Below are 27,881 nucleotides of genomic sequence, written 5' to 3'. Positions count from 1 at the left end.
ACGAAAACAGCAGCAGGAGGCGGACACTCGGCCCCTCAAGCCTACCCCATCATTCAATATGATCATGGCTGATCTATGCTGGCCTCAGCTCCTCTTCTGTGCCAGTTCCCCATATCCCTCAATTCCTCAATCTTTCAAATATTTATCTATCTCCACCTTAAATATATCTAATGATCTGGCCTCCAATCCCCCCTCAGGGGCAGAGATTTCCAGAGATTCACCCCCCTCTGAGAGAAGGAATTTTCACACACCTCTACCCTGTGAAGCCCCCTCAGGAACATATACCATATGTTTGAATAAAGTCACTCCTTATTCTTCTAAACTCCAAGGAATACAAACCCTTCCAATTGGCAAAGCAATAGAGAGACAGAGACACACATACACACAGAAAGGGGGGGGGAGAGAGAGGGGGGAGAGAGAGAGGGGGGAGAGGGAGGGGGAGAGAGAGAGAGGGAGGGAGAGAGGGAAGGAGGGAGGGAGAGAGAGAGGGAGGGAAGGAGAGAGAGAGGGAGGGAGGGAGAGAGGGAGAGAGAGACAATTATACTGAGAGGCTGGCATGTGTTGTGAAATTATTGGGATCTATAATTAAAGACAGACTGACTGAGCACTTAGCAACATGGGAGCTGATTCGAGAGGCTGCATGGGTTTGCGAAGGGCAGGTCATTTTTTAATGGAACCAAATGAAATTTTTGAGAAAGTTACTAAAATTGTAAACAGGGGAATTTCTATGACATTCTTCGGTTAGAGACCAGTGACTAAGTTTAATGCATAATAGCTCAACATTGACTACAGAAAGCAATACAAACATTGTGAACTAATTTCACATATTTTATTAAAGAAAATTAAAATGTTTAATAAGAGCAAGAACTTGCGACAAATATCATAACATTAGTAACATGTGGTTTCTAGCACCTGGGGACTGAGTGCCATCTAACCAAGGCAGAAGGAGAACAGAACTCGGCTCCAAGCCCGATCTAATCCATTGATTCCAGTGTAACATGGAGGAACACTGCCCTTGCACAATGGGTTTAGGATGTCTAAATCCCAAGCTATTGTTTGCCAAATGACTGAACTGATTAGTGTCTCCTCTCTAAAACAGTCAGTAAAAATACTTCTAAATTATACAAGAAATTACTTTACACTGTAAAGATTAATTCTCACAACATGCCGCTCTGTTTCATGTTTTATAGAGGAAACAGCAGTAAGGCTGTTCCAGAGATCTGAGCTTCCATGCAGCTAACCTGAAGTACAGCCACTCTTCCAATGGTGGAACAGTGAGCCTCATGACCTGCCCACAGTTACCCAAACCACATAATGAGACTGCTCATATCCCATGCTAATTGCCATTAAATCAGCTTCTCCCTCACAAAGTTTGGAGATCTATCCAGGGAATTGACAGGGACTGTGAAACAGTATCCATTTTCCCACAGGGAATTGCATGGAATTATGAAGAGCTCACAACACAGAAACTTTGTTACCTGATGCACCTTTTTTGGGATTTGACATTGCTAGCAGGGCCAGCATTTCATGCCCATCTCTAATTGCCACTGGGAATCTGGGGGGTGAGCTGCTTTCTTGGTGAAAGTGCTCCCACAGTACCGGTGGGAATGGAGCTCCACAGTTTATACCCAATGGCAATGATATATTTCCAAGTCAGGATGGTACGTGACTTGGAGGGGAACCAGCGGGCGGTGGTGCATCCACGCACTTGCTGCCCTCATCTTTGGTGGTAGAGGTCACAGGTTGGGAAGTGCTGTCAGAGAGCCTGGGTGGGTAACAGTGGTGCAGTTTGTAGATGGAACACACTGCAGCCACTATGATGGAGGAAGGGATGGCTACCATAGTGAATGGGGTATTTGTCGAGAGGGCTGCTTTGTCCTGGATGAGCTTCCTTGGAGTTGTTGGAGCTGCACTTTATCACAGACATTCCCTCCGTTCTCTCCACCCTCTCCTCTGCCTTCTAGATGTTGGAAAGGCTTTGGGGTGACAGAAGGCAAGTCACTTGTTGCTGGAGATCCAAAATCTGGCCCAGTCTTGTAGCCACGCTATATATGTGGTTGATTCAATTGAGCATCTGGTCACTGGTGACCCCAGGATGTTGATGGTGGAGGGCTTAGCAATGCTAATGAATGTCAAGGGTAGGTGTTTACAGACTTTCTTGTTGGAGGTGGTCATTACCTGGCACCTTTGTGGCATGATTGCCCATGGCTGAGTTTGCTGAGATCTTGCTGTATGCCGGCTTCATTTGCTGAGGAGTTGTGAATGGAATTGAACACTGTGCAATCATCAGTGAACATCTCCACTTCTAAACTTGTGTTGGTCAAAGTAGGGACACTGAAGGTGACTAAGTCCAGGACACTGCCCTGGAGATCTCCTTAACGTCCTGGGGTTAGGTTGATTGACTTCCTTCAATCACAACCACTGTCTTTTGTGTGAGGTCTGACTCCAGCCACCAGAGTGCTTTCCCCTTGTTGTGTACTGACTTCAGTTTCACCGGGGCTTCTTAATACCACAACAAAAACAGAAAATGTTGGAAACACTCAGCCGGTCAGGCAGCGTTGGAGGGGAGATAAAGAGTCAATAACCCTTCATCAGACTGAGACAACATGTGCGGGGGGAAAGAACAGTGGGACTGTTGCAGGGTGCAGACCAATGTTGTCAAGGTAACAATTACTTCAAAAATTCTCAGTTGGAGACAAGAGAAAAGAAACAAAGGAACTAATTCAACATTAGATCCCAAAAGCTGCAGCATTCCCGACGGGAGATGAGCCGTCGGTTATTGAGCTTACATTGGGCCTCACTTTTTAGTCTCAATGTTCATTGTTTATTTTCTCTCCCATCTCTGTCGGTTTCTAAAGCAGTTGTTACCGTGACAACTTATCATTGCTCCCTTCACCCTCAGCACAACCTGAAACATACCTGTTTTCTCACTCTTCCAGTCCTTGACCTGAAACATTGGCTCAATTCCTCCCCACAGATGCTGCCTGAATTGCTGAGTATTCCCAGCATTTTCTTTCTGTTTCAGATTTCCAGCATATGTCACTTGTAACTCGTTGATCAAATACTGCCTGGATTGCCTCACCTCTAGCAAGGATGGACACCAGGGTATACCTGTTGGGAAAGAGCCAGCTGCGGCTGTTCTCTAGGCAGAGAGGGGTCCTGAGAGAACTTTGAAGTCATGGAGGGGTATGACAGGCTCCAGAGAGAAAATGTTTGAACCAAGGCAGGATGAGATATGGAGCTGATAGGTCTTGGTGAAACCCAAACTGGGTATTGGCGAGTTCTGGAACAGCTTGGCTAGGGGTGCAGGTAGTTCCATAGGGTGCAGGTAGTTCTCAGGGTGCAGGTCCACAATACCACAGCTGGAAAGTTGTCACGTCCCATAATCTTTGGTATTCAGTGCCCTCAGTTAATTCTTGACATCACATGGAGGGAATCGTTGTCTAGAGACTGGCTCCTGTGAGGGTGGGGATCTCGGGAGGAAGTGGAGTAGGATCACCACTCAATGCCTCCAGCAGAAGGTGGCTTCAGCCTCGTCTCTGGCACTCACATACTGGGCCCCGCCATCACTGAGGATAGGGATGTTCCTGGAGCCCCCTCCCACCAGAACCTGTCCACCGTTCATGACTGGATGTGCTGTATTTCAGACCTTTCCTCTAATCCATTGATTGTTTGCTTACTCTGTCTATTGGAAACTGTTTAAATACGTGAACTCCTGCACTGCAGCTTCATGGGCTGACATCTCAGTTTTTGAGCATGGAACCCCTCTCCATGCTGGTGTTCCTGCCCTCCTCCCCCTCCTCATCATCTCTCCCTCATGTTTATCAGCTCTCCTTCAACTCGTTGCTGCTCCTCACTTCCACCCCTCCCTATGGAAGGGAGTTCCCATTTTCCCTGCTCTCTGGATAAAGATGTTTCTCTAGGACTCCTGCTTGGATTTATCAGTGACACACTTACATCAATGGATGGTTCCTGCCTTCCCCACAAGTGGAAGCATTTTCCCCCGGAGCCTGGAGATTCCAAAGCTCCCTCAGGACACTTCTCTGTCTGTTCTCCGGAGCACAGCTCCAGCTGGTTCTGCCTTTCCCGACAGTTATAACCATGCTGTCTGGTGAACTTTGGCATTTTCCCTTGCGTTTCCACATCCTTTTCCGTACAGCTGAGAGCGGAATAGTGTTCAATGCTCCAATTGTGGTCTGACTAAGTTTGATGGCTTTAACATAACTTGAATTATTCTTGGGCAGTCCCTCAAGATGATGGATGACTTGTCACTTCCATAGTTCTGTGGGTTCTGACAGGGACCTACAGCCTTTTCCACCAGTGGGCCTGGAAATGTCTGATGGGACAGAAGGGCCAGTTGTCTGGAAGGTTCTGAGGAACATCTGGGAAGCACCAAGCCCCTCGAGTGTCCCAGAGGGGAGCACACACAGCACATGTACAATTGGGACAGAAGAGCTGGTTGTCTGGGGGCTTTATCCCCCTTTATCCAGTTGCACGTGTGCTGTGTGTGCTACCCCCTGGGACACTCAAGGGGCTCGGTGCTTCCCAGATGTTTCTCCTCCAGGATGTGCAATCAAAGCCTGGCTACTGGTGGTGCTGCCCTGGGAGAGGACACCAATCTATCTACCCTGCTGAGATGTTTGAATTATATCCCTTCAGAAATAAACGCCAAGGATCTATTTACAATTTTCAGGATCTTGCTAACTTGCATTACAATTTTTATTACTACTTTATCTGTAACCTGCACCTGTTTAGCTTGTTACTTGCCAAGAGTTAGCCTCTCTGTTCCAGTAAAGAGCCTGCTCCAGGGAGGGAGCTGACTGCACTGAGATCCTGGGCTGTTGACGAATCAGTACGACTCTTCTCCTGCCCTGGGATTGACTGTTACCACTGAGTTTCTGACAGAAACCTGTAGTTACCACCAGCCTCAGGACTGTAAATCCACACAACACAGTAGCCGTTCAGCTGCCAAATATCCAGGGAGAGCTGACGCCAGCGATGCTCTGGGGCTCCGTCACTGGGACCACCGCTGTACTGGCTCGATCTTTGCCTGCCTTGAGGAGCAGCTACAGCTCTGATAGGTGCAGTCCTGGTGGTTTTACCTCATGACCTCCTGCCCTACCCACAAGTCCTTATGCCTGACCAATAGGCAGTCAGTTAAAATGGAGACGGACGGGAAAACGCTGCTGAAGTTCTGGAATTCTCTACCCAGGAGGCTGGATCACTGGGGGGGATTTAGGGGAGGGAGATAAATGTTTCCACATTAGGGGGGCTCTGGGGAACTGGTACAGAAGTGGTGTTGAGGCCTGGAGCAGATCAGCCATGATCAAATTCTGTGATGGGACAGGCTGGAGGGGCCAAATGGCCTATTCCTGTTGTCCTGTGTTCTTGACAGGTCCATCATCATTCCTGTTATCCCAGCTGGTCAGAAGGCAAGCAGACTTGTTACCTGATTGGAGGATTCTTGGCACCACGCTCAAAGACTAAGTACAAGTGAGAGGACCTCCTGCAGAGACAGGAGAGGAACAGGACAGATTCTCCATCGGACAGGTTGCAGCCAGCTCCTGATCTTCAGCTGCAAATAATCTCACCAGTGACTCTACTTCATTAGGAGTTTGAGGAGATTTGGTTCATCACCAAAGACTCTTACAAATTTCTACAGATGTACGGTGGAGAGCATTCTGACTGGTTGCGTCACCACCTGGTACGGAGGCTCCAATGCGCAGGATCGCAAGAGGCTGCACAGGGTTGTAGACTCAGCCAGCTCCATCACAGGCACAATCCTCCCCACCATTGAGGACATCTTCAAGAGGCAGTGCCTCAAAAAGGAGGCATCCATCACTAAGGACCCTCACCACCCTGGACATGCCCTCCTCATGTTACTACCATCACAGAAGAGGTACAGGAGCCTGAAGACCCACACTCAGTGATTCAGGAACAGCTCCTTACCTCCACTATCAGATTTCTGAATGGTCCATGAACCCATGAACACCACCTCGTTATTCCTCTTTTGCACTATTTATTTATTTTGTAATTTATAGTAACTTAATATCTTTGCACTGTACTGCTGCCACAAAAACAACAAATTTCACGACATACGTCAGTGATAATAAACCAGGTTCTGATTCACCCAGAGGTGCATCAAAGGTCCTTTGTAATGTCCAAACTCTGGTGTCATTACAAAGCTGGGCACTTGAATTTGGGGTGGGTTCCCACAGAGATATCAGGTTCACCAGATATGCCGACTATCAGTGATTCTGAATGGGGGGCGGGGGGGGGGGGGTAAATATTCCGAATAGTGTCCTGGGGGTTCCTACACCTTTTGGGGGAATTTGGCAGCTTGGATTAAGATCTCATCCAAAGACAGGACGTGTGGCAGCGTGTCAATCCCTTAGTGCTGCATTCACCTGGCCTTGGATTACAAGTTCGAGTCCAGCAATGGGGTTTGAACCCAGAGACCAGGTCGGCCACTGTAAAGGGGTTTTACCCCGACCCAGGGCGGGGCGGGGTCTCCTGGGATTTTCCTCGTCTGTTCTCCTGCCCCCCCCCCCCACCTCCCCCAATGTCAGAGGCAGCTGCCGACGGGACCCGCTGCTGCCTGAACAGGAAACTGTCCAGCAGTGAGCACTGAGTGCTTTTCCAGACGCACAAGTGACGCGCAGCAAGTTCAATGCATGGAAGCGGAGACAGGTGGGAGCAGACGGCAAGGGAAGGAGTGAAGGTCGCTGCCTGCACCCTGCGGGCCCCTCTCTGCGCCGGTTGTCTCGCCGTCTCTCGCCCTGCCTGAAGGGGCGCTCAGTGAGTGGCGCCACCGCCCCTCTCAGCCCCAGCGCATTAACCAGCGGTTTTACAGGCGCAAGGAGAGGTCACTGGATCCACGAACTCAAACCGGCGCATCTTCGGCTGTTGGATAGTTCCCGCGGCGGGTGTCCGGCCACTGAGTCTCCACCGAAGGCAGCAACGGGGTGGGGTCATCCCAGCCGCCGGGCCGAGGGATCGCCCACGGGGGGAGGGAGCGGGGCGCCGAGGGAGCGCCCCCGGGGGGAGGGATTTCTATTCCCGGTGCGTTAAACTCCCAGCTGGCAGAGCGTTGCTGCGGGAGTGCCCGAACCCCGGCCCCTCAGCCCGCAGGCTCACTCACCGCCAGCACGGCCTCGGCCAGGAGCAGGACGGCGAACATCTGGACGGCGAACATCTGGACGAACCGCCACCTGTAAGGCAGGGCAGGCGTTAGAGCCGGTACCGGACAGGGGACGTCTCACCGGCTGCGGGTGTCCTTACACCTGAGGCGGCGGGACAGGCCGCAACATCCCCCCCAAATACAGCCCCTCCCACACAACACACTCGGTACACCTTCCCCCTCACTCACACACCTTCCCCCTCCCTTTCACTTCCAAAAGAACCCGCCACCCCCACCCCCCGCAGTGTACGGGTGGTACAGTGTGTGTGTGGGGGGGGGGATGGGACACTGTACCTCCTAAATCCCAACGCGCCCACCCCCTCACACTGCCCTTCACCCGGGCGGGGAGTCGGCAGGAACCTCCGTTGGGGAACTTTCAATCTCAGCTCTGGACAGCAGCGGGTGAGGGGAATATCTGAATAGGTGAGGGGCGAGGGGGTATCGGGGGTGGGCGAGGGGGGTATCGGGGGCGGGCGAGGGGTTGGGGCAGGAAATGCATCAGTGGCCCCTCAGGTCCATGTCTGATCCCGGACCCCCTCCCACTGTGGGACCGTCAGTACACGGATTGGCGCAGGGCGGGGGAGGCGGGGTCCCCCTCCCTCCCTACATTCCCGGGGCAGTGACGCCCACACCCTCCCGACCCGCCTTTGATGGTTCCCGTCAGACCCTCCGGACACTTCCCCCGCCGTTGAACTCACCCCATGTTCCTTCTCTGGACGAGGTGTTGAACGAACTCTGCCCCGCAGCCGCTCCGCTGACACACCCGCCGGGCTCAGCGCGGACCCCGGGACTTCATTAAACCTGTCCACCGACAACATCCAGTCAGTCTGAGGTCGCTGAGGCACCGATCGAAGGCGGGAGGGAGCGAGGGGGGAGCCGGGGTCTCTCCTCACACGGACCCTTCCCTCCTGTCCTCCCCACACCCAACCCACTACTTCCCAGCAATACTCCCCCCCACACACACCCAGCTACACCGCCCGCCCCCCACACCTACCCCACCCCCCGCTCCCCCACCCGGCAACTCCCCCCGCCTCTGAGCACCAACCGCCCACCTCCCGGCAACTCCCACCACTGACCCCTTCCCTCCCAGCACCTCCCTCCCAGACTGCCCCGCCCTCCGGACAGTCCTCCCCCCCCCCCCCCCCCCCACACACACACACAGCGCCTCCTCACTCCTTTCTGGCACGTCCCCTCCCCCACACAGCGCCCCTACCTCTCTGCACCCCCAGCGGTCCCACCCTCCCGGCACGCCCACATACTGAGGTTCTGCCCTGGGTCCATGTGCACCGTCACCGAGCGCCGGGACCAGCACTGGAACAGTGAGGGAGCCGATGACTTGTCCTGGGGATCTGAGGAGGTGAGGGCAGAAGGTGGATTTGGACTGGCTGTGTCCCATATTTGGGATGTCCCATAGGATTGGACAGTAGGTAGGAAGGCTTGGGGGTGGGGGGTGAGACTGCTAACGATGTCCGAACCTGGTCAACAGGAGCCAGAGGGCAGTGCCATCGTCATGGGCTTCCCCTACAGTCGGGACGGTTCAGCTGTCTGAAGGCAATGAATATTGGGTGATGCTGGGGTAGGACACAGGTTACGGGCAGGATCAGTAATGAAATGTCAGACCGAGCTTTCCACCAGGTGGAGGAGGTTCAGATAAGAACTGAAGTAATGGGACATGGCAGTAGGGGGACTGGGCTGTAGCAGGGAGAGAGGTTCACAGAAAACCTGACCTGACCAGAGGGTGGGAATGTGGAACTCCCTCTCTCTGGATGGACTGAACAGGTGTAGGAGAGAGAGAAAGCACCATGGGGTGGGGGAGGAGGCTCCAGTGGACCACACCACGAGTCGGACCGAATGGTCTGTACCTGTGCTGCAGTTCGCTGTTCAGCTTCACCCTGAACTTGGCCAATACCCTCACATCAACAGTACTCCAGATGTGCTCTCTGCAAATAAACCACAAGCTCCCTTTGTTTGCATTCAACTCCCCTCGCAGTAAATAATAACTTTATCTTTCCTAATTTTGCTGGACTAGGGTAATTATGATGCAGAATCCAGAACATTCTCCCCTGACCACCTCCCCCATTCGAACAGCCCATGGCTGGTTAAACCCTTCGGTAGGTTAATGTTATGGGATAATGAGTTGCTACGGAGCCTAGGAAACAATTGAGACCGGGATCCTTTTATAGACAAACATTCCCCTTGGCTGACATCACGTCTTTACCCAGAGCACTGCATATTTCACAGACTCTGATCAAAAACCCTATGGTCACAAAATGGCTACAACTTCCATGAACATCAAAGGCCCCACACCTCCAGCATGTACGGGTTGGTCCTCATGACACTAAATCAGTCTGTTCCAGGACTAAAAGGGCAGGTCCCATGGAAAATCCTTTCGGGTTGCTTTCCTGAAAGCTTGAGCCACTGATCCATAGGGAGCAGGAGGATTACAGCTGTAAGTCCAGACCGCAGTCTGTACTGATGATCCCAGCCCGGTGGAGATCAGACAGGGTTCCCACATTTTCACTGTCTAATCAACCATGCAGACACTACCTTGGGCTTGGCTGTGATGGCTTCCACAGTCCAATAGTCAATCAAGACTTGGATGCCATTCCAGAGTGTGACCAGGACTCAGTCATAGAGTTGTACAGCATACATACAGGCCCTTCAGCCCACCATGTCCGTGCCAACCGTCACGTTTATCGACACTTACCATTAATCCCATCTCCCTCTGTGCCCTGCTCATTCAAGTACCTGTCCAGATGCCTCTTAAATGTTGTTACTGTTCCTGCCTCCACCACCTCCTCTGGCAGCTCATTCCCGACACCAACTACTCTGTGTGAAACTTTACCCCTCAGATCCCCTTAAACCTCCTCCCTCTCACCTTAAACCTGTGCCCTAGTTTTAGACACCACTACCTTGGGAAACAGTCTCTGACCACCTACTCTACCTCTGACTCTCATAAGTTTATAAACCTCTATCATGTCACCTCTCAGCCTCCTTCGTTCCAGGGAAAACAGACCCAGCCTGTCCAATCTCATTATAACTTGAAGCCCTCCAACCCAGGCAACATCCTTGTAAATCTTTTCTTCACCTTCTCTGGCTTAACTATATCCTTCCTGTAGTGTGGTGAGATAGCTCCACATGATACTCCAGTCATGGCCTGACCAACCTTTTGTACAACTGTAACATGATGTCTCAGTACCTTGGCCAATGTAGCCAAGCATGCCACACACTTTCCTCACTGTGCTGCCCACCTTTATTGCCACTTTCAGGGAACAATGTACTTGTACCCCATGATCTCGCTGTTCAATATCACTCCCCAGGGCCCTATGCATGTCTTGCTCGGGTTTAACCTCCCAAAATGTAACACTTTGTATATGTCCAAGTTAATTTCCATCTGCCAATCCTTTGCCCAGTTTTCTAGTTGATCTATATTCTGTTGTAACCTTAGACAACCTTTCTCAGTGCCCACTACACTACCAATATTGGTGTCATCTGCAAACTTAGTAGTCATGCCCCATTCATTCTCATCCAAATTGTTAATATAGATGACAACAATAGGGGACCCAGCACTGATCTGTGGTCACAGGCCTCAAATCTGAAAAAAAACAACCCTGTAACTGTAACACTTTATTCTGCATTCTGTTATTGTTTTCCCTTGTATGACCTCAATGCACTGATGTGATGGAATGATCTGTGTGGATGGCAGGCAAAACAAAGTTTCTAACTGTACCTTGGTACACATGACAATAATAAACCAATTTAGCATTACCACCCTCTGCCTCCTATCACCAAGCCAATGGCTGGCTCACCATGAATCCTATGTGTTCCAACCTTCTGGACCTAAAGCCCATGTATATACCGTCTACCGGCCTGCCCTCATCACTCCTCCTTGTCATCCATTCCCCTTTTTGCCCTCCCAATTTCCATCTAAAGTGTATTCTTACATCCCTTATACTCAAGATATTTGCTTGATCCCAGCTGCCTATACCTGACATACACCTCCTTGTTTTTCCTGACCAGACCCTCAATATCCCTTGTTAACCAAAGTTCCCAAATCCTGCCAGCCTTGCCCTTCACTCTAACAGGAGCATGTTGGCCCTGAACTCTCCCTTCCTCACTGTTAAAAGCTCCCACCTGCCAGACATCTCTTTACCTTGAAACAGCCTCTCCCAATCAACTTTTGAGAGTTCCTGTCCAATGCCATCAAAATTAGCCTTTCTGTAATTTAGGAATCTAACTTGTGGACCAGTCCTATCTTTTTCCATGACTATCTTGAAACTAATAGAATTATGGTCACTGGTCCCAAAGTGCTCCCCCACTGACACATCAACCACTTGCCCAGCCTCATTTCCTATGAGAAGGTCAGGTGTGGCCCCCTTTCTAGTAGGGCCATCTATATATTGCTTTGGAAAACCTTCCCAGACACACTGAACAAATTCTGCCCGATCTAATCCCTTACCACAAAGTCAGGCCCAGTCAGTATTAGGGAAGTTAAAATCACCTCTCAGCCCTGTAGTTCCAGTGGAATCTCATTGTAAGGGCTGAAATTCCCAAGGTTGGGAGCTGCTCCATTGCCTGAAATGCTGGGGAAAACCCCAATAGCAGATCTGTGAGAGGAAGTTCCTGTCCCTAGCCATTCCTTCTTTGGAATTCAGTCTTTGGTCCCTGGGATCAGACTTGTCTCTCCACTGCTCCAATACTGCAGTGCCTCCCACGGAAGAATACTCGGGGGAGGTCTGACCAGAGCCCTCGCACCATCCTCCCTGACTCATTATTTGGCTGATCATCTGGAACTCCACTGGCCTTGTGTCAGCTGCATTGGAAACTGCGCAGACTCTCAGGTCTCCTCCAGTGCAGGACAGAAGGTGGCCATTTGGCCCATCATGCTTGCTCCAGCCCTACTCTCCCTGCCCTTTGCCCACAGAACTGCAATTGTCTCCTTTGCCCTATTCCTCCAATTCAAATGGAACATTCCCATTGAATCCCCTCCCACTACCCTTTCAGGCAGCACATCCCAGAAGACAGCAACTCGCTGTGTGAAAACACTACCCTCCTCTCCCCTCTGGTTCTTCTGCTGACCCCCTTCACTCCATGTCCCCTGCTCACCCACCCTCCTGTCCCAGGATCAGTTCTTTCTTATTTACTCTTCCTGAGTTTGAACACTTCCATTAAACCTCCTCTTAACTTTCTCCACTCCGAGAACAGCCCCAGCTTCCCCAGACTTCCCACAGAACTGAAAACCCTCATCCCTGGGATCAGTAAACCTCCTATGCATCATCTCCGAGGCTGGGAGGTTCTTTCCAAAGTGATGAGCCAGAATTGCTCCAGGAATTTATGAAGATTCAGCATCACTTCCTTGCTTGTATACGTTGTGTATTGACTTATAAAGACCAGGCTTTGAGTGTGTCCCTTTTCACATCCCCCTGAATTAATCCTACTACCTTCTAAAATCTGAAAGTTGTAACTCCATATTTGGATATCTCCACATTTATAGAGCCCCTCCACGTCCATCCTCAATTCTGAACGTGTAGAACTTCCCTCCTCCCTGCATTAAAATTCCACCCGTGTTTCCTATCTGACTTATTCTATGGCTTCCCCTCGATTCCACTGATCCCCTGGTCTGATATCACCTACCTATTGGGCAAGTGGTATTGACTCCCAGAGCTCAGGTCACCGATTTGTCACCGGTCTCAGAGACGTGCCCTTGGCCACATCACATTCTATCCTCTCACAAGCTACTTTTCTTTTTAAGCTTCAGAGAGTGGCTTTCGCATTTCCAAACCCTGACCCTGCGTGCCTTTGCATAGAGCATATTATGGAAGGTGATCTTCAGAAAACGTTGGACTTACCAACACCCACCCACCACCCCCCCCCCCCCCCCCCCGCCTTGACTGGAAGTAACTCATTAATTCCACGCATTGGGATCTCACCATGGATGGCTAAACCCATAGACTCACTTTGCATCAAAGCCTAAATTGTTCTACGCCAAAAATTAGGAAGAGCTTTAATGGGGTAATTTCACCAACTGCCTTGGGTCACCTGGAGCTGATCCAAGATCCACAAAACCGGACTTGGCACCAATTGTCGATGGAATTATTCTGTTCATTCCCCTCCCTCAGTACAATTTTCCTGATAGAGCACTCAGTGATGAAGCCCCAACTTCTCAACTGTAAATATCGGCTCTGTCACTCCCTCCAAGTCTAAAGGTTTCAAATAAGGCTCAATCGAGAGACCCCAGCAAAGAAATTCTACACAAAGACTCCAGAGCAGTATTGGGAGAGCTCTACACTTTCAGAGACACACTCTCTCAGATGACTGATCTGCCAAGTCTTTCCTCTGCTCTCTCAGGTGGGTGCAGATGATCTGACAGGGGGGAGTTTCCTGATGCCCAAAACAACATCTCTCCCTCAATTATATTGACTATTGCTTTGTGTAAATCAATTCCCGGCTCTCCTGCCAAATATCACACACTTGACAAGTAATTAATTGGTTCCAAGGTGGATTGGGGATGCACCTGACGTGTGCCACCAACACAGCCTCCTTCATAACCTCTCTCCAAGCATTCCAACACCCTGTGTGTTTCTCTGAACTGCCCCCAGCCCAGACACTCTGTATTCTTCAAGCACTAGATACATCTGCAATAGTGTTTGGGAGTGAGGGCTGGAGTGAGAGTGAGGGTAATTTGTTCGGTTTCTCTGCCCATTCACTCATGCTGCTGGTGATACACCACAGGCAGGCTTCGTCAGCACAAATGGGCAGTGGGCACTGTGGGCTCCAGAGAGCTCATTGAGGGGCTGTTGGCGAACCAAGTTACGGAGGAGGGAGGGAGGCAGAGGGGGAAGGGAGTGTGGAAGCAGGGAGAAGAGGGAGTGGTTCAGCATCCAAGAGTGAGGAACACAGTCAGTAAGTCACCAGTGAATAAATAAGGCCAAAGGAGGAAAGGGAAGGAAGGGGGAGGAGACGGAGCACCAGTTCATGGAGGGAAGCACTCCAGGGTGCTGAGGAGGAATCTGTCAGCTGTTCCCACAGTGTGATCCTCCCTCAGTACTGCCCCTCCCTCGGCGCAGCATCAGAGCATCAGCGAACAGCTGTGCATTTCAGAATGGGTCGATACCATTATCCCCATGTTTCGTTTTCAATGGTCTCAGAGTCTCTGTTGGGCCCTTAGAACCCGCAGAGAGCTCACTACACCAACGTACAAACGGAACTCAGAAATGTCTCTGCCTTGACCCGCGATTCAGTCAACACATGGGTTTAGATTTCAAGCACTGAAGTAACAGCATCGGACACCCTGTGCAGAATGAGGCCATTCAGTCCAAGCTGCACCAGGCAGTTATCCATGCTGTACCTGGACCTTACTCCAGCCTCTTCATCCAGGTCTCAATGAGGGATCCTCGAGGGAGGAGTGATGATGGTAGAAGGAATTTTGCATTCGAGGGGATGCAATGTATTCAGAAACAAAAACTTGTTTCTGAATTCATTGTAAAGCCAATTATGTAAGTGCGAGTGGTTTCTTGACAAAATAAATTAGAAAACAAGTTTAAAAATTAGAGGATAAACAAAGGCAAATTCTCAGCAAATGGTCAGCACACTGAACACTAAAAACTGCACAAGGAGTGTAATCCTCCCAGGCTGATGAAGGAGAATAAGGATAATACTGGATTGAGTAAAACATTTTGTAATGCTGCCAAGGGCATGGTCAGCTGAAGGCTGGCAGAGTTTCAGAAAGCAACAAGAAGCCAAAAGGTTGATGGAGACAGGATAGAAATGAACAAAAATATAAAATAAGGCTTGTGTAGCTATATGAAGGGATTACCAACACCAAAGGTGTGGCTGAGGCATCGTATCTGTCCCACACAGAAAACAGTGAGAGCTGCACGGAGGGAGCCTGGGGTTCAACTTGGGCCTGGTGAGGATCTGAAGTCGTTAGTAGAGAAACCACTGAAGAAACTGAGGTGTTAGAACTGGACAACATCCCTGAACCTGACGAGGGACATTAAGGGGGTGGGGTTGGGGGGAGGCTACAGAGATAAACAGCTGCATGTGGTAATCTTCCAACATTCCCTTGGGTGCTTGAGGCAAAGTGAGCACTGACCAAACTAGAACATCCTGCTCCTACTTCTATTCTACTTTTTGATCTGCCTCCCTTCTTTGTGTGTTTTCTCACCTTCCCCTCACACCCATCTCTGCTCCTCACTTCCACCCCTCCCCCTCACTGGGGAAAGATGTTCTCCAGAATTCCCCATCATGGACATTGACAACCATCTAAAACTGATGTCCTCAAGTTTTTAATTCCCCACAACTGGAACCATTCTGCCCAGGTCCATCCTTTTGAACACTTGCATGATTTTGACAGCCTCTCTTCACCAGAGAAGACTCCCAGACAGTTCAAACTTTCCTGATACAAGAACCTCCAGCTTAAACCTTAGTAAATCTTTCCCACGCCTTCGCAGGTGCCTCTCCAGGGTGGTGAAGAAGGTGTGTGGCATGCTTGCCATCTTCGGGGGGGGGGGGTGGGCATTGAGTACAGGAGTTGGGACATCATGTTACAGCTGTACAAGATGTTGGTGAGAGCACACCTGGAATATTGAATGAATTCTGGTCACCGTACAATAGAAAGTGAGGAGCAGAGATGGGTTTAAGGGGAAGCTGAGTAAACACACTACAGGAAGGACGTGATTAAGCTAGAAAGGGTGCATAAAAGATTCACAAGCATGTTGCCGTGACTGGTGGGCTTGAGTTATAATGAGAGACTGGATAGTCTGGGACTGTTTTCCCTTGTAGGGGTGTGTAAAATCATGAGGGCCAAAGAAAAGGTGAATAGCCAAAGCCTTTTCCCCATGGTAGGGGAGTCTAAAACTAGAGGGCATAGGTTTAAGGTGAGGGGCAAGTTTTTTCATACAGAGGGTAGTGGGTATATGGAACGAGCAGCCAGAGGAAGTGGTAGAGGTGGGTACAATTACAGTGTTTGGACAGGTACATAACAGGAAAGGTTTAGTGGGTCATTGGCCAAACAGGGGCAAATGGGACTAGTTCAGGTAGGCACCTCAGTCAGCATGGACATGTTGGGCCAAAGGCCAGCTTCCATGCTGTATAACCCCATGACCATACATCTGTGTTACAGTGCAGAATCCAGAAGCACACCCAGTCTGTGATTAGTCTGTTCCCTGCTGCTGTCGTCATATCTGGAAACAGACCCATTGTTTGCTGTCTTTGTATCCTGAACCAACAGTGGCAAGTACATTCATCAGACGCGTCAAGTAGACCTTTCTGCTTCCTGCTGAGATCCCCACAGCACAGAATCCAATCTGATTCAGCCTGCGTGATATCAATAACCAACTGAGAGCAGTGGGCACGGCAGACACAATAGAACCGACAACATCGGTACTAAAGACCTGCACTCTAGAATTAGCTATGCCTCTAGCCAAGCTGTTGCAGTCCAGTTACAACATTGGCATCCACCCAGCAATGTGGAAAATTGCCCAGGTATGCCTGTTCACAAAAAGCAGCAGAAACGCAATCTGGTCCAATCAGTCTACTTTCAATTATCAGTAAAGTGATGGATGCTGTCCTCAGAGCTATCAAGCAACACTCACTCCCAATAACCTGCTCACTGATGCCCAGTCTGGGTTTCACCAGGACCACTCTGTTCCAAACCTTATCACAGCCTTGGTCAAACATGGACCAAAAAGCTGAATTGCAGAGGTGAGGCGAGAGTGACTGCCCTCAACATCTAGACAGCACTTGACCGAGTGTGGCATCAAGGAACCCTGGTAAACCTGAAGGCATTGAGAAGAAAACACTCCAGTGGTTGGAGTGGTAGCCTGCAAAATGGAAGATGGTTATTGGAGGTCCAAAGCATCACAGGAGCTCCTCAGGGCAGTGCCCTGGTCCCAAGCATCCTCAGCTGCTTCATCCCATCATAAGGTCAGATGTGGAGGTGCCTGTACCTCCCACACCCGTCACAGAGAAGGACATAGGCAGCAGGTGCAGGAGAACGACCAGCTCCAGGCTCCCCTCAATGTCACGTGCCATTCAGATGGGGAACTTTATCGCCAGTCCATCATCGCCGGGCCTAAAGCCCAGAACTCCTGCCCCAACACGATCAGCAGAAGGGTGACAGAAGCTCAGGGCCACGCCTCAGCACCACCTTGAGGGACAATCAGGGATGGATAATAAACACTGGCCTTGCTGGTTGAGAGCTTAAGGGAAGCTGGATAAACCCACAAAGGAGGAAGGTGGGGGGCAGGAGTACCAACTCAAAGCAGAATTGTCGCATGATCACTCTCATGATTGTGTGAGCAGCACGTCACATGGTGAAGTGTCACCTGGTCAGGCAATGCTTGGGAAAACGTCATGTGACCAGACTTTCACTGGGATTTGGAGATGGCACCCGCTCATTCATACATGGGTTTGTTCCTCAATGATCCCTGACCTGTGTCATGAGACAGCCTGGAGCTATAGAATGTGCATCCCGGACAGAGAGCAGGAGCCGAATCGAACCTGAGCAGGAAAGGGGGAAGGGGGTGTGATTGGTAATGCTGGTAAAGGAGGGGGCTTCTATCAGCTCTCCAATATCGTGAGCCCACCCACCCACCCAAACCTCAGTCCCTGGCACTGTCCCACACACAGCCCATGGGACTAAGGAAGGATGTGGAGGCTTTGGAGAGGGTGCAGGAGAGGTTCACCAGGATGCTGCCTGAATTAGAGGGCACGAGCTATAAGGAGAGGTTGGACAAACTTGGGTTGTTTTCTCTGGAGCGGTGGAGGCTGAGGGGAGACCTGATGGAAGTTTGTAAAATTATGAGAGGCACAGATAGAGTAGGCAGTCAGAATCTGTTTCCCAGGGTAGAAATGTCAAATACTAGCGGGCATAGATTTAAGGTGAGGGGGAAAGTTTAAAGGAGATTTAGGAGGCAAGTTTTTTTTAGACAGAGTGGGGAAGCAGATACAACAGCAATGTTTAAGAGGCCGTTAGACAGACACATGAAGAGGCAGAGGATGGAGGGGTATGGATCACGTGCAGGCAGGTGGGGTTATCCTAGGGTGGCATCATGGCCAGCACTGCAATGGTGGGCTGAAGGGCCTGTTCCTGTGCTGTACTGTCCTATGTGTGACTGTCATCCGTGAGGCAGATGGAGTGGGAGGTCACAGGAAGGTCATCATACCTCAGAAATGGGCCTGTTGGACAGTGAGGAGAGTGGGGAGGGGGGAGATCTGTGGAGGCAGGAATCTGGGAGGGGGAGGGGGAATGGTGACCTTGAGTGCACAGGAAGATGGAGCCCTTTGAGTTATCTTGGTCCCACCCTACCCGAGTGGAATCCACTCATGCCTGCTCATATACTAAAACTGGAGAAGATTAGCATGGCCCCTGCGCAAGGATGACACGCAAATTCGTGAAGCGTTCCATATTTTAGGGCAGGCATGGTGACATAGTGGTTAGCATAATGCTTTACAGCGCCAGCGACCGGGGTTCAATTCCGGCCGCTGTCTGTTAGGAGTTTGTACGTTCTCCCTGTGTCTGCGTGGGTTTCCTCCGGGTGCTGCAGTTTCCTCCCACATTCCAAAGACATACAGGTTAGGAGGTTGTGGGCGCGCTATGTTGGCGCCCGAAGCGTGGCGACACTTGCGGGCTGCCCCCCCCCCCCAATCACTACGCAAAAAGATGCATTTCACTGTGGCTTCGATGTACATGTGACTAATAAAGAAATCTTATAATCAGGGGAAGCATCTCTCTCAGATCCTTCCCCCCCCCCCCCCCGAACCACCCACCCGGCGGGGATCGGGGCTGAAGGAGCGGACAATGAGTGAGGAATCCCCGCTCCCTCATCGTACCCGGTTCCCCCACGGACGCTGGGAATTCTCATCAGCTGGTCTAATACTGGGTGGTGGCAATGACCCGCTGGGCAGGACCTGCGAGGCCGCGTCCCGTTCACGCCCCAGTGTGACACCGGCCAAAACGCCGCAGCAGTGATTCAGGAAGTTCAGCTTCTCAAGCACCTTGGTGAAGGTGTGACAGAGGACAATCACCGCGAGTTCTCGCCACTCTTTCCCTTCCCTTTTGGCATTGAAACAAATGAGATAAATTGTGACAAACGCCCCCGTTACTGATCACAGGACCTGGAACAATCCCGCCCGCTGGGCATTCGCATCCCGCGGGAATGGGCCGGGAATGTCACCCGAGCTCCGCTGTCCCGCCATCGGGGACCTCCCGGCCACAAGCGGGGGTTCAGGGCAACGGTTTACAGGCTAGACACACAGCCCACACTCAGTGTTACCCACCTCCATCCCCGCTCACCCGTCCCCACCCCCGCACCAGCGTCACAGTCCTCGCCCCACAACTGCACCCGCTCACTCACACCAACACGGCTCACAACCGCACAACATCTCCCACCACCCAGAGCACTGCTCCAGGACTTGGAGAGTGTCGCTTGTCCCGGAGCCGCTACATCCTCGCCACAGGTGGTCAGGTCTCACCACAATCACCGGGTTTCCTCAAACACACTCGGGCCGGAGTTCCCTAAAGTCACGGGGTCCGGCCCCGTCCCCGATTCCAGCCCCACCAACACACCGACCAACACTCGCACTCCCCAGTATAACTTCAGTCCGTATTACTCACCGCTGCCTCCGAGCTCTGAGTCCGAGCCAGGAGCAGGACGGCCGGGAACAGCCAGCGCACCAGGCGGGACATCAGCCGGACTCTCCCGGACTCTGCACCTCCCGGTGCCAGAACCAAGCGGGGAGCAGCGGGTGTCGTTTCTCCCCGCTGCCCGGGGCGCGGGGGCTTCGCTCTGCAGTTGTAGACGAACGCTCCGTCAGTGCGTCTGAACACAGATTGCCAGATGTGGGAATCGCGCTCTGTTCCCAGTTAACTCGCTCCTCCCACCCCACTGACGTTTAACCCCTGCTGCTCCTCCCAACGCCCACAGTGGGGACAGGGGCTTCTACCTGCCACCAGGTGCGGGAGCACTCAGCTCAGACAGACGCCCCCTGCCCCTGACACAAAGCACAGACCACCGCTGTCTTTACCTGGGAGGTCCACCAAGGGCTGCGAATCTTGTGGTTGATCACGGACTGAGATTGTGTCACCGTCCAACCGTCCAACAACCTGCAGTCGCGCTGGGGCTACAGCCCAGCACTGACACTGGGGAAAGTTGCAGACCTCTGTACAAATTCCCTCGTTGCTAGGGGGTCCTAAAGTCTTGGTGAAGCCCCTGTCCCCACCGTGGGCGTTGGGAGGAGCAGCAGGGGTTAAACGTCAGTGGGGTGGGAGGAGCGAGTTAACTGGAAACAGAGCGCGATTCCCACATCTGGCAATCTGTGTTCAGACGCACTGACGGAGCGTTCGTCTACAACTGCAGAGCGAAGCCCCCGCGCCCCGGGCAGCGGGGCGAATCGACACCCGCTGCTCCCCGCCTGGTTCTGGCACCGGGAGGTGCAGAGTCCGGGAGAGTCCGGCTGATGTCCCGCCTGGTGCGCTGGCTGTTCCCGGCCGTCCTGCTCCTGGCTCGGACTCAGAGCTCGGAGGCAGCGGTGAGTAACACGGATTGAAGTTATACTGGGGAGTGCGAGTGTTGGTCGGTGTGTTGGTGGGGCTGGAATCGGGGACGGGGCCGGACCCCGTGACTTTAGGGAACTCCGGCCCGAGTGTGTTTGAGGAAAGACGGTGATTGTGGTGAGACCTGACCACCCGCGTGCAACAATGACACGCAACACACGGTGACGGACACACACACACAGTCCCGGGCCGGTGACGGTCCCGGCGAGGATGTAGCTGCTCCGGGACAAGCGACACTCTCCAAGTCCTGGAGCAGTGCTCTGGGTGGTGGGAGACGTTGTGCGGTTGTGAACCGTATTGGTGTGAGTGCGTGGGTGCAGTCGTGGGGCGAGGGCTGTGACCTTGTGCTGCTGGCGGGGGGTGGGGTGGGGCAGAATTAACCCGCTTCTGCTTTGAGCCTGTGGCCCTTTGTGATGGATGATCCGCTGGTGCGCTCTCGGCAAGCGGTTTCCAAGTTGATTGTGGTGGGGTTCTGAATTGAGGGAGAGGCTCTGGGCTGTGTGGGAGGGGGCGGGTGTGACGGCTCTGGGCGGGGGGCAGTCGGACAGCATTGTCTTCCAGAGTTGGTTGCATCACCTGGGGAGTTTCCCCTCGCCCCAGCCGCATGTCCTGCAGGGTGCCGGGAGGTTTCCGGTCCAATGCTCTAGGCTGGGTCTTTCCGCTGCTTGTGGTCCGTATTCCCACCGAATCGGGCGCAGGATGGGGTTGGCTCCGTCAACCAGCCTCCGCCCTAATCACGGACGGGCGGGCAGGCGGAGCTGGGCAGGAGCGGTTCTTTGACCATCGCTGCTGGAAGTGTGACCACAGACTCCTCTCCTCCAGAGAAGCCGCTCACCTCTCCCTCGTCACTCACTCTAACGCCAGAAGCCGGTCTGGAACCTTGGTGTGAGGGGAGATCCCCCTCTTCTCTGGAATCCCCAACCAGGGTACGTGAGACGTTCTCCCACTCTGTGCGGTAAGGGACGGTCCTCGCCCAGCCGGGGACACAAGCTGGGTCCGGGCCTCCCTCGGAATGAGGACAAGTTACTGGCCCGTTCTATGTTCTCTCCATCAGTCTTCCCGCTTCTCTCCACCTACCTGCATGATTCTCTCCTGCAACCCCCTCTGTCCCAGATGTTGCCCACCGATTTCTCCGTTGGCCGCTGTCGGACCGCACTCGGAACACCATTAACCACACCAAGGTCGCAGTTTAAACGGATCACACCACCGTGAGATCTCGTCCTGTTGTCTGACCAAAGTCCCCACCGCAGCCGGAGTTTGGACCCCAATTGTGTGGCCCGTGACCCTACCCAGAGATCTGACCCGATGCCTGTGACCCCTGAACCAACCACAGCCTAAGATCGGAGACTTGTGAATGACCACTGACCCCACCACACCCTGTCTGACCCCGGTGTGACCACTGACCCCACCACACCCTGAGATCTTTCCCGGGGAAGTGATTTTATTCCGGTTGGACACGGGTCCTTTTCCCAAGCTGTGCCGCTGGGCGGGGGGTGGGGGGGTGGGGGGTTGGTATGGAGAGGTGACTCGGCCAGGCTGCCGACAGACCCGTGAACCCGCTCACTGAGATTCCCACCTCCAATACAAAGGTCCGAGGTCCAACTTCTGCCGTTCGACCCGAGCCATCCGCCAGTCCTGTTACCCCAGCCGATGGGAAGCCGAGGAAGGCCACCGAGGAGGTGGCCAGTCCCCGGCAGAGCGCCCATTCTCCGGAAGGTGAATGCACTCCCTGCCCACAGACCGATGAGCTGGTGGGACCGGCTGTCTCTTCCTCGCCAGCTTCCAGGGATCGAATAGTCCCGGAGCTTTCCCACCAACACTGAGACCAAGCAGGCCGGGGCTGTTCACTGCAGGGAGGCACCACCCATGCCCACATCTGCAGCCGAGCTTAGGGACGGTCAGAAATGGCCATCTCAGAGACTGTCCCCACCCAGACCAACCTCTACACCATCCCCAGCCCCAGACCATCCCATCCCCACCCAACCCCAGACCATCCCACCCCTACCCCACCGCAGCCCAACCACACACCCCCATCCCACATTCTGAGGTTGGGAACAAGAACATGTTTATCTGACCCTGCAGTGGGTTTCATGGGCTGATCTGACAGGAGCTCACTGGCACTGGAACAGCCAGTGCTCGGGGCGCAGCGCTCGCTGGACTGGAACAGCCAGTGCTCACATGTGTTGCCATGGCCAGTGACCAGAGTTGGTATCAGGGACTGTGCCCATGAAACCTTGTCCCAGTTTCTTGTGTTTTTAATTTATTTTCACCGTCTCAACAGATGTTGAGATTCCCTCACCTTTGTAACAGGGTCAACAGTGAACAGAGTGGCTCACAGATTTCAGCAAGTGGTTCTCCTCTTCCCACAGTCCCCCCTCCCCCTCTCCATGTCTCATCTCTCTGGTTTTCTCTTTCTTACACTTTCACTCTCTGTCTGTCCCCACCCTCCCTCTCCCTTGTTCTGTCGCTTTGATTGGATAAAGAGAAAGTTTGTAAGGGCAGACCCTCATCCAACATGTCTCTCCCTTCCCATTCCTCTCACATCCCAGAAGTGTGTGTTCCTGGGGTTACTTGACTGCTGTAAATTGCCCCTGGTTTGTAGATCACTGGGCCCTAGTTCTGCCCATCCCATAACCCAGCCCCCACACCTTGACCTCATGCCGTCAATGCCAGGGGTGTGGCTGTCAGCAGTTGGAGGTTCCCTGCTCACTGTCAGATCAGCCGAGGGCCGGGGGAGAGGAGGGGACGGGCCGGGGGAGGAGGGCTACAACGGTAAGACCTGTGGAGAAGGTGACAAAGGACCATCTCTTTTACTCAATACCTTTGCCAAAATGATCCTCAGACAATGAAGTACAAATGTGTTGCACTGCAGGGAATTGGGGCAGAAAGCTTGTAGGCAGCAAGCTCCCACATGTCCACATGATAATGGCCAGGTAGAGTCATTGAGAGATACAGCACAGGAAGAGGTCCTTCAGCCCATTAAGTCCCTGTTGTCCATCAACCACCCATTTACACTGATCCCAATCTAGTCCCATTTTATTCTCCCCACATTCCCATCAGCTGCCCACCAGATTTTACCACGGATTTACAAATATCGGCAACAATAGTCAATTAACCTACAAATCCACACATTTTGGGAGGAGAGGAAGCCAGAGCACCTGGAGGAAACCCTAGGACTGCAGGGAGAACGTGTAGACTCCACGCAGACAGCACCAGAGGTTGGGATTAAACCCTGGTTGCTGGAGACCAGCTGCACCACTCTGCCAATTAGTCAGCTTCAGTAATGTTAGTAGACAGTGGAGTTATTTGGAACAGAATTACTCCCATGAGTTAACAGGTCAGACCTACCTAGTACCTTGTAACTTCACTAACCTATCTAAGTTTAGACGAATCAGCTGGTTTAATTTTTGATTAGTATTTGTCACAGTTGATTGGGTGCAGGCGTGGGGCAGACTTGTACAACTTCTTGCATGCTGTAGGGACTTGGGGTCGTCACTGGTCTGGGAAATGTCCTAGAGTTTTTCCGGGGACATCAGTGGGTCTGTTTTCCCAGCAATATTGAATAGTACCAGCTACATGGAGCAAGTTCAGTGAAGCTTAAATAAGTTTTCTTCATTGAACTGTCAATTATTGGTCATAAAAATATTGAAATCAGTGAAGAGGTTTTTTTTTATTTTCTGTTAAGATTCAGCCAATTGAGTAGAAAAGGGTCTGTCTGCACTCTGACTGTAGGGATGGATGTGCTGTGACCAATGGTGTGGGCCATTGCAGCCAAAATAACATCTGATGAAGTTGGTAATCCTGGTCACACAGTGAGGCTTATGATACAGATTCATGATCTGTGCCCCCTTACCCCTCTCCTCTGAGTCCCTGAGTTCCATTGCTCCACCATTAGTGGCCATGTTTCCTTCCTGAACATTGCGTCGCTCTCTCTCGCTCTGTGTTCAGCTGGGCTGGTCCCTGTAGCCAGTCCCAGAACTCACTAATGTCTGACCTCAGCCAAGAACTGGACAGAGCCCACAGGTGCAACCTTTAAACTTCAGGCTAAAGTTCTCCATCAACTTTTACCAAAGAGGCTTTGGAGTGTACAGCATGGGAGATGTCCATCTTTTCTTTGGAGAGTGCTAAGAAATTATACACAACTATTCCCACTACCTTGTCTTCTCCCCACCGTCCTGGATCTTCTGTGAGTTCCAATATTTACACATTTTGCCATAAGGTCACACTGCCTCTGCTCCTTGCACTCAACCGGTTAAACTGTTCCATGGCCCAGCAGCTCCTAGCGTAATGGCGTTTCTCTCAGCTCCAAGCCCCCCACATGCTGATAATTTAAATTTATGTGTACACATGCACACACACACACATACATATACATACGCGCGCACACACACACACACACGCATATACCTGCACGCACACATACACATGCACACACACATACGTATGTATATACCTGCATGCACACATACACATACATATGCACATGGAAGCCATTTAGCCCCTCTAGCCTCATCCTCCATTCAGTTACATCACACCTGAACCCCACTTCTCCCCTCAATTCCCCATCCCTCCATCATCCAGTCAGAGCCCAGTCACCTCCGTGCTGAAATTTTCAATTGACTCGTGCCCTCGGCAGGTTTTTGGGGCTGAGAGTTCCAGACTCCCACTCCCTGTAAGTGAAAGAAAGCTTCTTGACGACAGCCATGAATGGCTGGGTGAATGCTAGGGATCTGCCCCCATGTTCTGGAACCCACCCCCACCCAGCCAACCTCCACTGCATCATGCTGTGCTCAACTAGACTGAAGGGAGCAGTCTGGAAGCTGTCCATATGTCTTAGTGCACAGCAAGCTCCCTCAACATCACTATGTCAAACAATAACTGGCTCAGGTCAAGCTGGATGGGTTCAGTATTGGACCCAGGACCAATAGAATTGCACAAATAGCCATGTAACCTTTGATATTCATAGGTTGGACCAGCAGCAGTCCCTCAGTACTGCCCCTTTTTTTTACAAAACGTTTATTCGCTAAAAGCACTACAAAAAAACAACCAATATCAAATACAGTACATCTAATACAGAAAGAAACAACTAAGCAAACTAATACCCACAAAACACACACGCAACACTACGCCCACCACTGCAACATACACTTCATATCAAAATCGCATTGGAGCTGTCCACAACACAAGCGATCCCCTGAGGGGCCCACTGAGCACGGAACTCAGCCAGGGTACCCGCGGAGACTGCGTGCTCCCTTTCCAAAGACACCCATGCGCGCACATAAGCACGGAAGATGGGCAGGCAGGCGGACCTGTCGGAACCCTTGACCGCCCGCCGCCTCGTCCCGTGGATGGCCAACTTGGCCAGGCCCAGCAGAAGACCCACCAGGAGATCGTCCGCGCACTCCGCATCAGTACCGCCCCTCCCACTGTGTGACCCTCCCTCGGTACTGCCCCTTTTTTTAATAATAAACGTTTATTCTCTAAAAGCACTACAAAAGACAACCAGTGTCAATACACTACATCTAATACAGAAAAGAAGAAACTACGCAACGACATACTACGGCAGAGAATGCAAACTAATACTAACGAAACACACACGCGACGCTACACCCATCAACGCGACACGCGACACTTCAAATAAGAATCGTGTTCGTACCGTCCACGACACATGCGATCCCCTGAGGGGCCCACTGAGCGCGGAACTCAGCTAGGGTGCCCGCGGAAACCACGTGCTCCCTCTCTAAACGCACCCGCGCGCGCACGTAAGCGCGGAAGACGGACAGGCAGGCCGGCCTGCCGATACCCTCGGCCGCCCGCCGCCGTGTCGGTACTGCCCCTCCCACAGTGCGACACTACCTCAGTACCACCCCTCCCACAGTGCGACACTCCCTCAGTACCACTCCTCCCACAGTGCAACACTTCCTCAGTACCACCCCTCCCACAGTGCGACACTCCCTCAGTACCACTCCTCCCACAGTGCAACACTTCCTCAGTACCACCCCTCCCACAGTGCGACACTCCCTCAGTACCACTCCTCCCACAGTGCGAGACTCCCTCGGTACCACCCCTCCCACAGTATGATGCTTCGTTAATGTCAATCCCTGGTGGATGGATCCAGTATAAAGACTCATTTAATAATCAATAGTAACCAATGGTGAATTTGGAGCAGTCTCCCTTCCCAGTGAGAGGAGGGTGGAGGACTGGAGTAAGGAAGATGGATGAGGTGGGAAGGAGCTCTGCTGGAAGCACTGGGAGGGTAAGCCTGCCTTGGTCCATGTAGTGTTGATCTGCAGATTGATTGATTCCTGGGGTGGGACCTGTCCTCAGAGAATGAGTGAGACTGGCTGATCTTGGCTGGGGGTTAGATCTCGTTGGCAGTGATCTCACTGGAACACCGGTTCTGAGAGGATTGGATGGGAGGGCTTTCAACGCTGTTTCCTTGGGCTGGAGGTAAGTCTCAGGATAAGGAATTGAAAACTTGGGGTGGAGGTGAGAAGCCTGATAGCCAGAGGTAGAGAATGTTCAGAACCCTCTCCCCCAGAGGCGGTGGGGGTCTGTCACTGAGTGTGTCCATGGCTGGGATTGAGGGGCTTTTGGGCTGTCATTGAACAGATCCAAAGATGGAACAAACTGAAGGGGCCGAATGGCCTCCTGTTAGCTCTGTGTTGTCCTGTGGTTACGGTGAGATGTGCACCACAGTGAGTGGAGGAGGGGTGGTGAGTGCAGGGTGAGGAGAAGAAACAGGGTTAAACTGGATAAGGGAGGGTGAGGGTGGAGATGGAGGTGGGTGGGAGGAGGCTGGTATGGGGCAGAGTGGCCGAATGGCCTGTTTCTGTGCCATGGAAATGTTTGGAGTTGGTTTAACTTGGATTATGTGCACAAATTGGAGATCGGGGCACTGATCTAGGCATCCCGAGAATTTCCAGAGTGACTGATGCCTCCGTGTACAAGATGCAATGTGTAACAAGTGGGCAGTGAACACACAGAGTGGCTGCTGCATTCCCAGCATTGCCTAAATACCTAACTTCAAATGTAACCTTTCTCCCTGATGTGCCTTGGGGCTCCTTAAACTGCTTTACATTTGCTTGTCATCTATTTATCTGAGATTTAATTGTCTGTCATTTTCACAGTGGCACCAATCTG

At 52.1% G+C, this 27,881-nt stretch overlaps 2 protein-coding genes and 1 pseudogene across 2 annotated transcripts in view; 2 read left to right on the top strand and 1 right to left on the bottom strand.

The window, feature by feature from the left end:
- LOC127575861 (collagen alpha-2(IV) chain-like) overlaps positions 1-20,004 on the bottom strand; it is a 110,027-nt gene extending 90,023 nt beyond the window's left edge. The window contains exons 1-3 of the mRNA XM_052026060.1: positions 19,800-20,004; positions 7,879-7,981; positions 7,142-7,211 (exon numbers count right to left, since the gene is read on the bottom strand). Coding sequence (XP_051882020.1) covers positions 7,142-7,211; positions 7,879-7,883 — 75 coding nt within the window. The 5' untranslated portion in view covers positions 7,884-7,981; positions 19,800-20,004. The remainder of the gene's footprint in view (positions 1-7,141; positions 7,212-7,878; positions 7,982-19,799) is intronic.
- On the top strand, positions 18,496-18,596 carry LOC127576318 (uncharacterized; annotated as a pseudogene).
- Positions 20,005-20,461: 457 nt separating the features above from the next.
- LOC127575862 (collagen alpha-1(IV) chain-like) overlaps positions 20,462-27,881 on the top strand; it is a 118,164-nt gene continuing 110,744 nt past the window's right edge. Inside the window, exon 1 of the mRNA XM_052026061.1 lies at positions 20,462-20,713. Within this exon, the coding sequence (XP_051882021.1) occupies positions 20,642-20,713 (72 nt within the window). The 5' untranslated portion in view covers positions 20,462-20,641. The remainder of the gene's footprint in view (positions 20,714-27,881) is intronic.

The sequence above is a fragment of the Pristis pectinata genome, chromosome 11 (genome assembly GCF_009764475.1).
Source record: "Pristis pectinata isolate sPriPec2 chromosome 11, sPriPec2.1.pri, whole genome shotgun sequence".
Taxonomy (NCBI): domain Eukaryota; kingdom Metazoa; phylum Chordata; class Chondrichthyes; order Rhinopristiformes; family Pristidae; genus Pristis; species Pristis pectinata.
The sequence above is the reverse complement of the archived record's forward strand: the minus strand, read 5'-3'. Positions and strand labels throughout refer to the sequence as shown.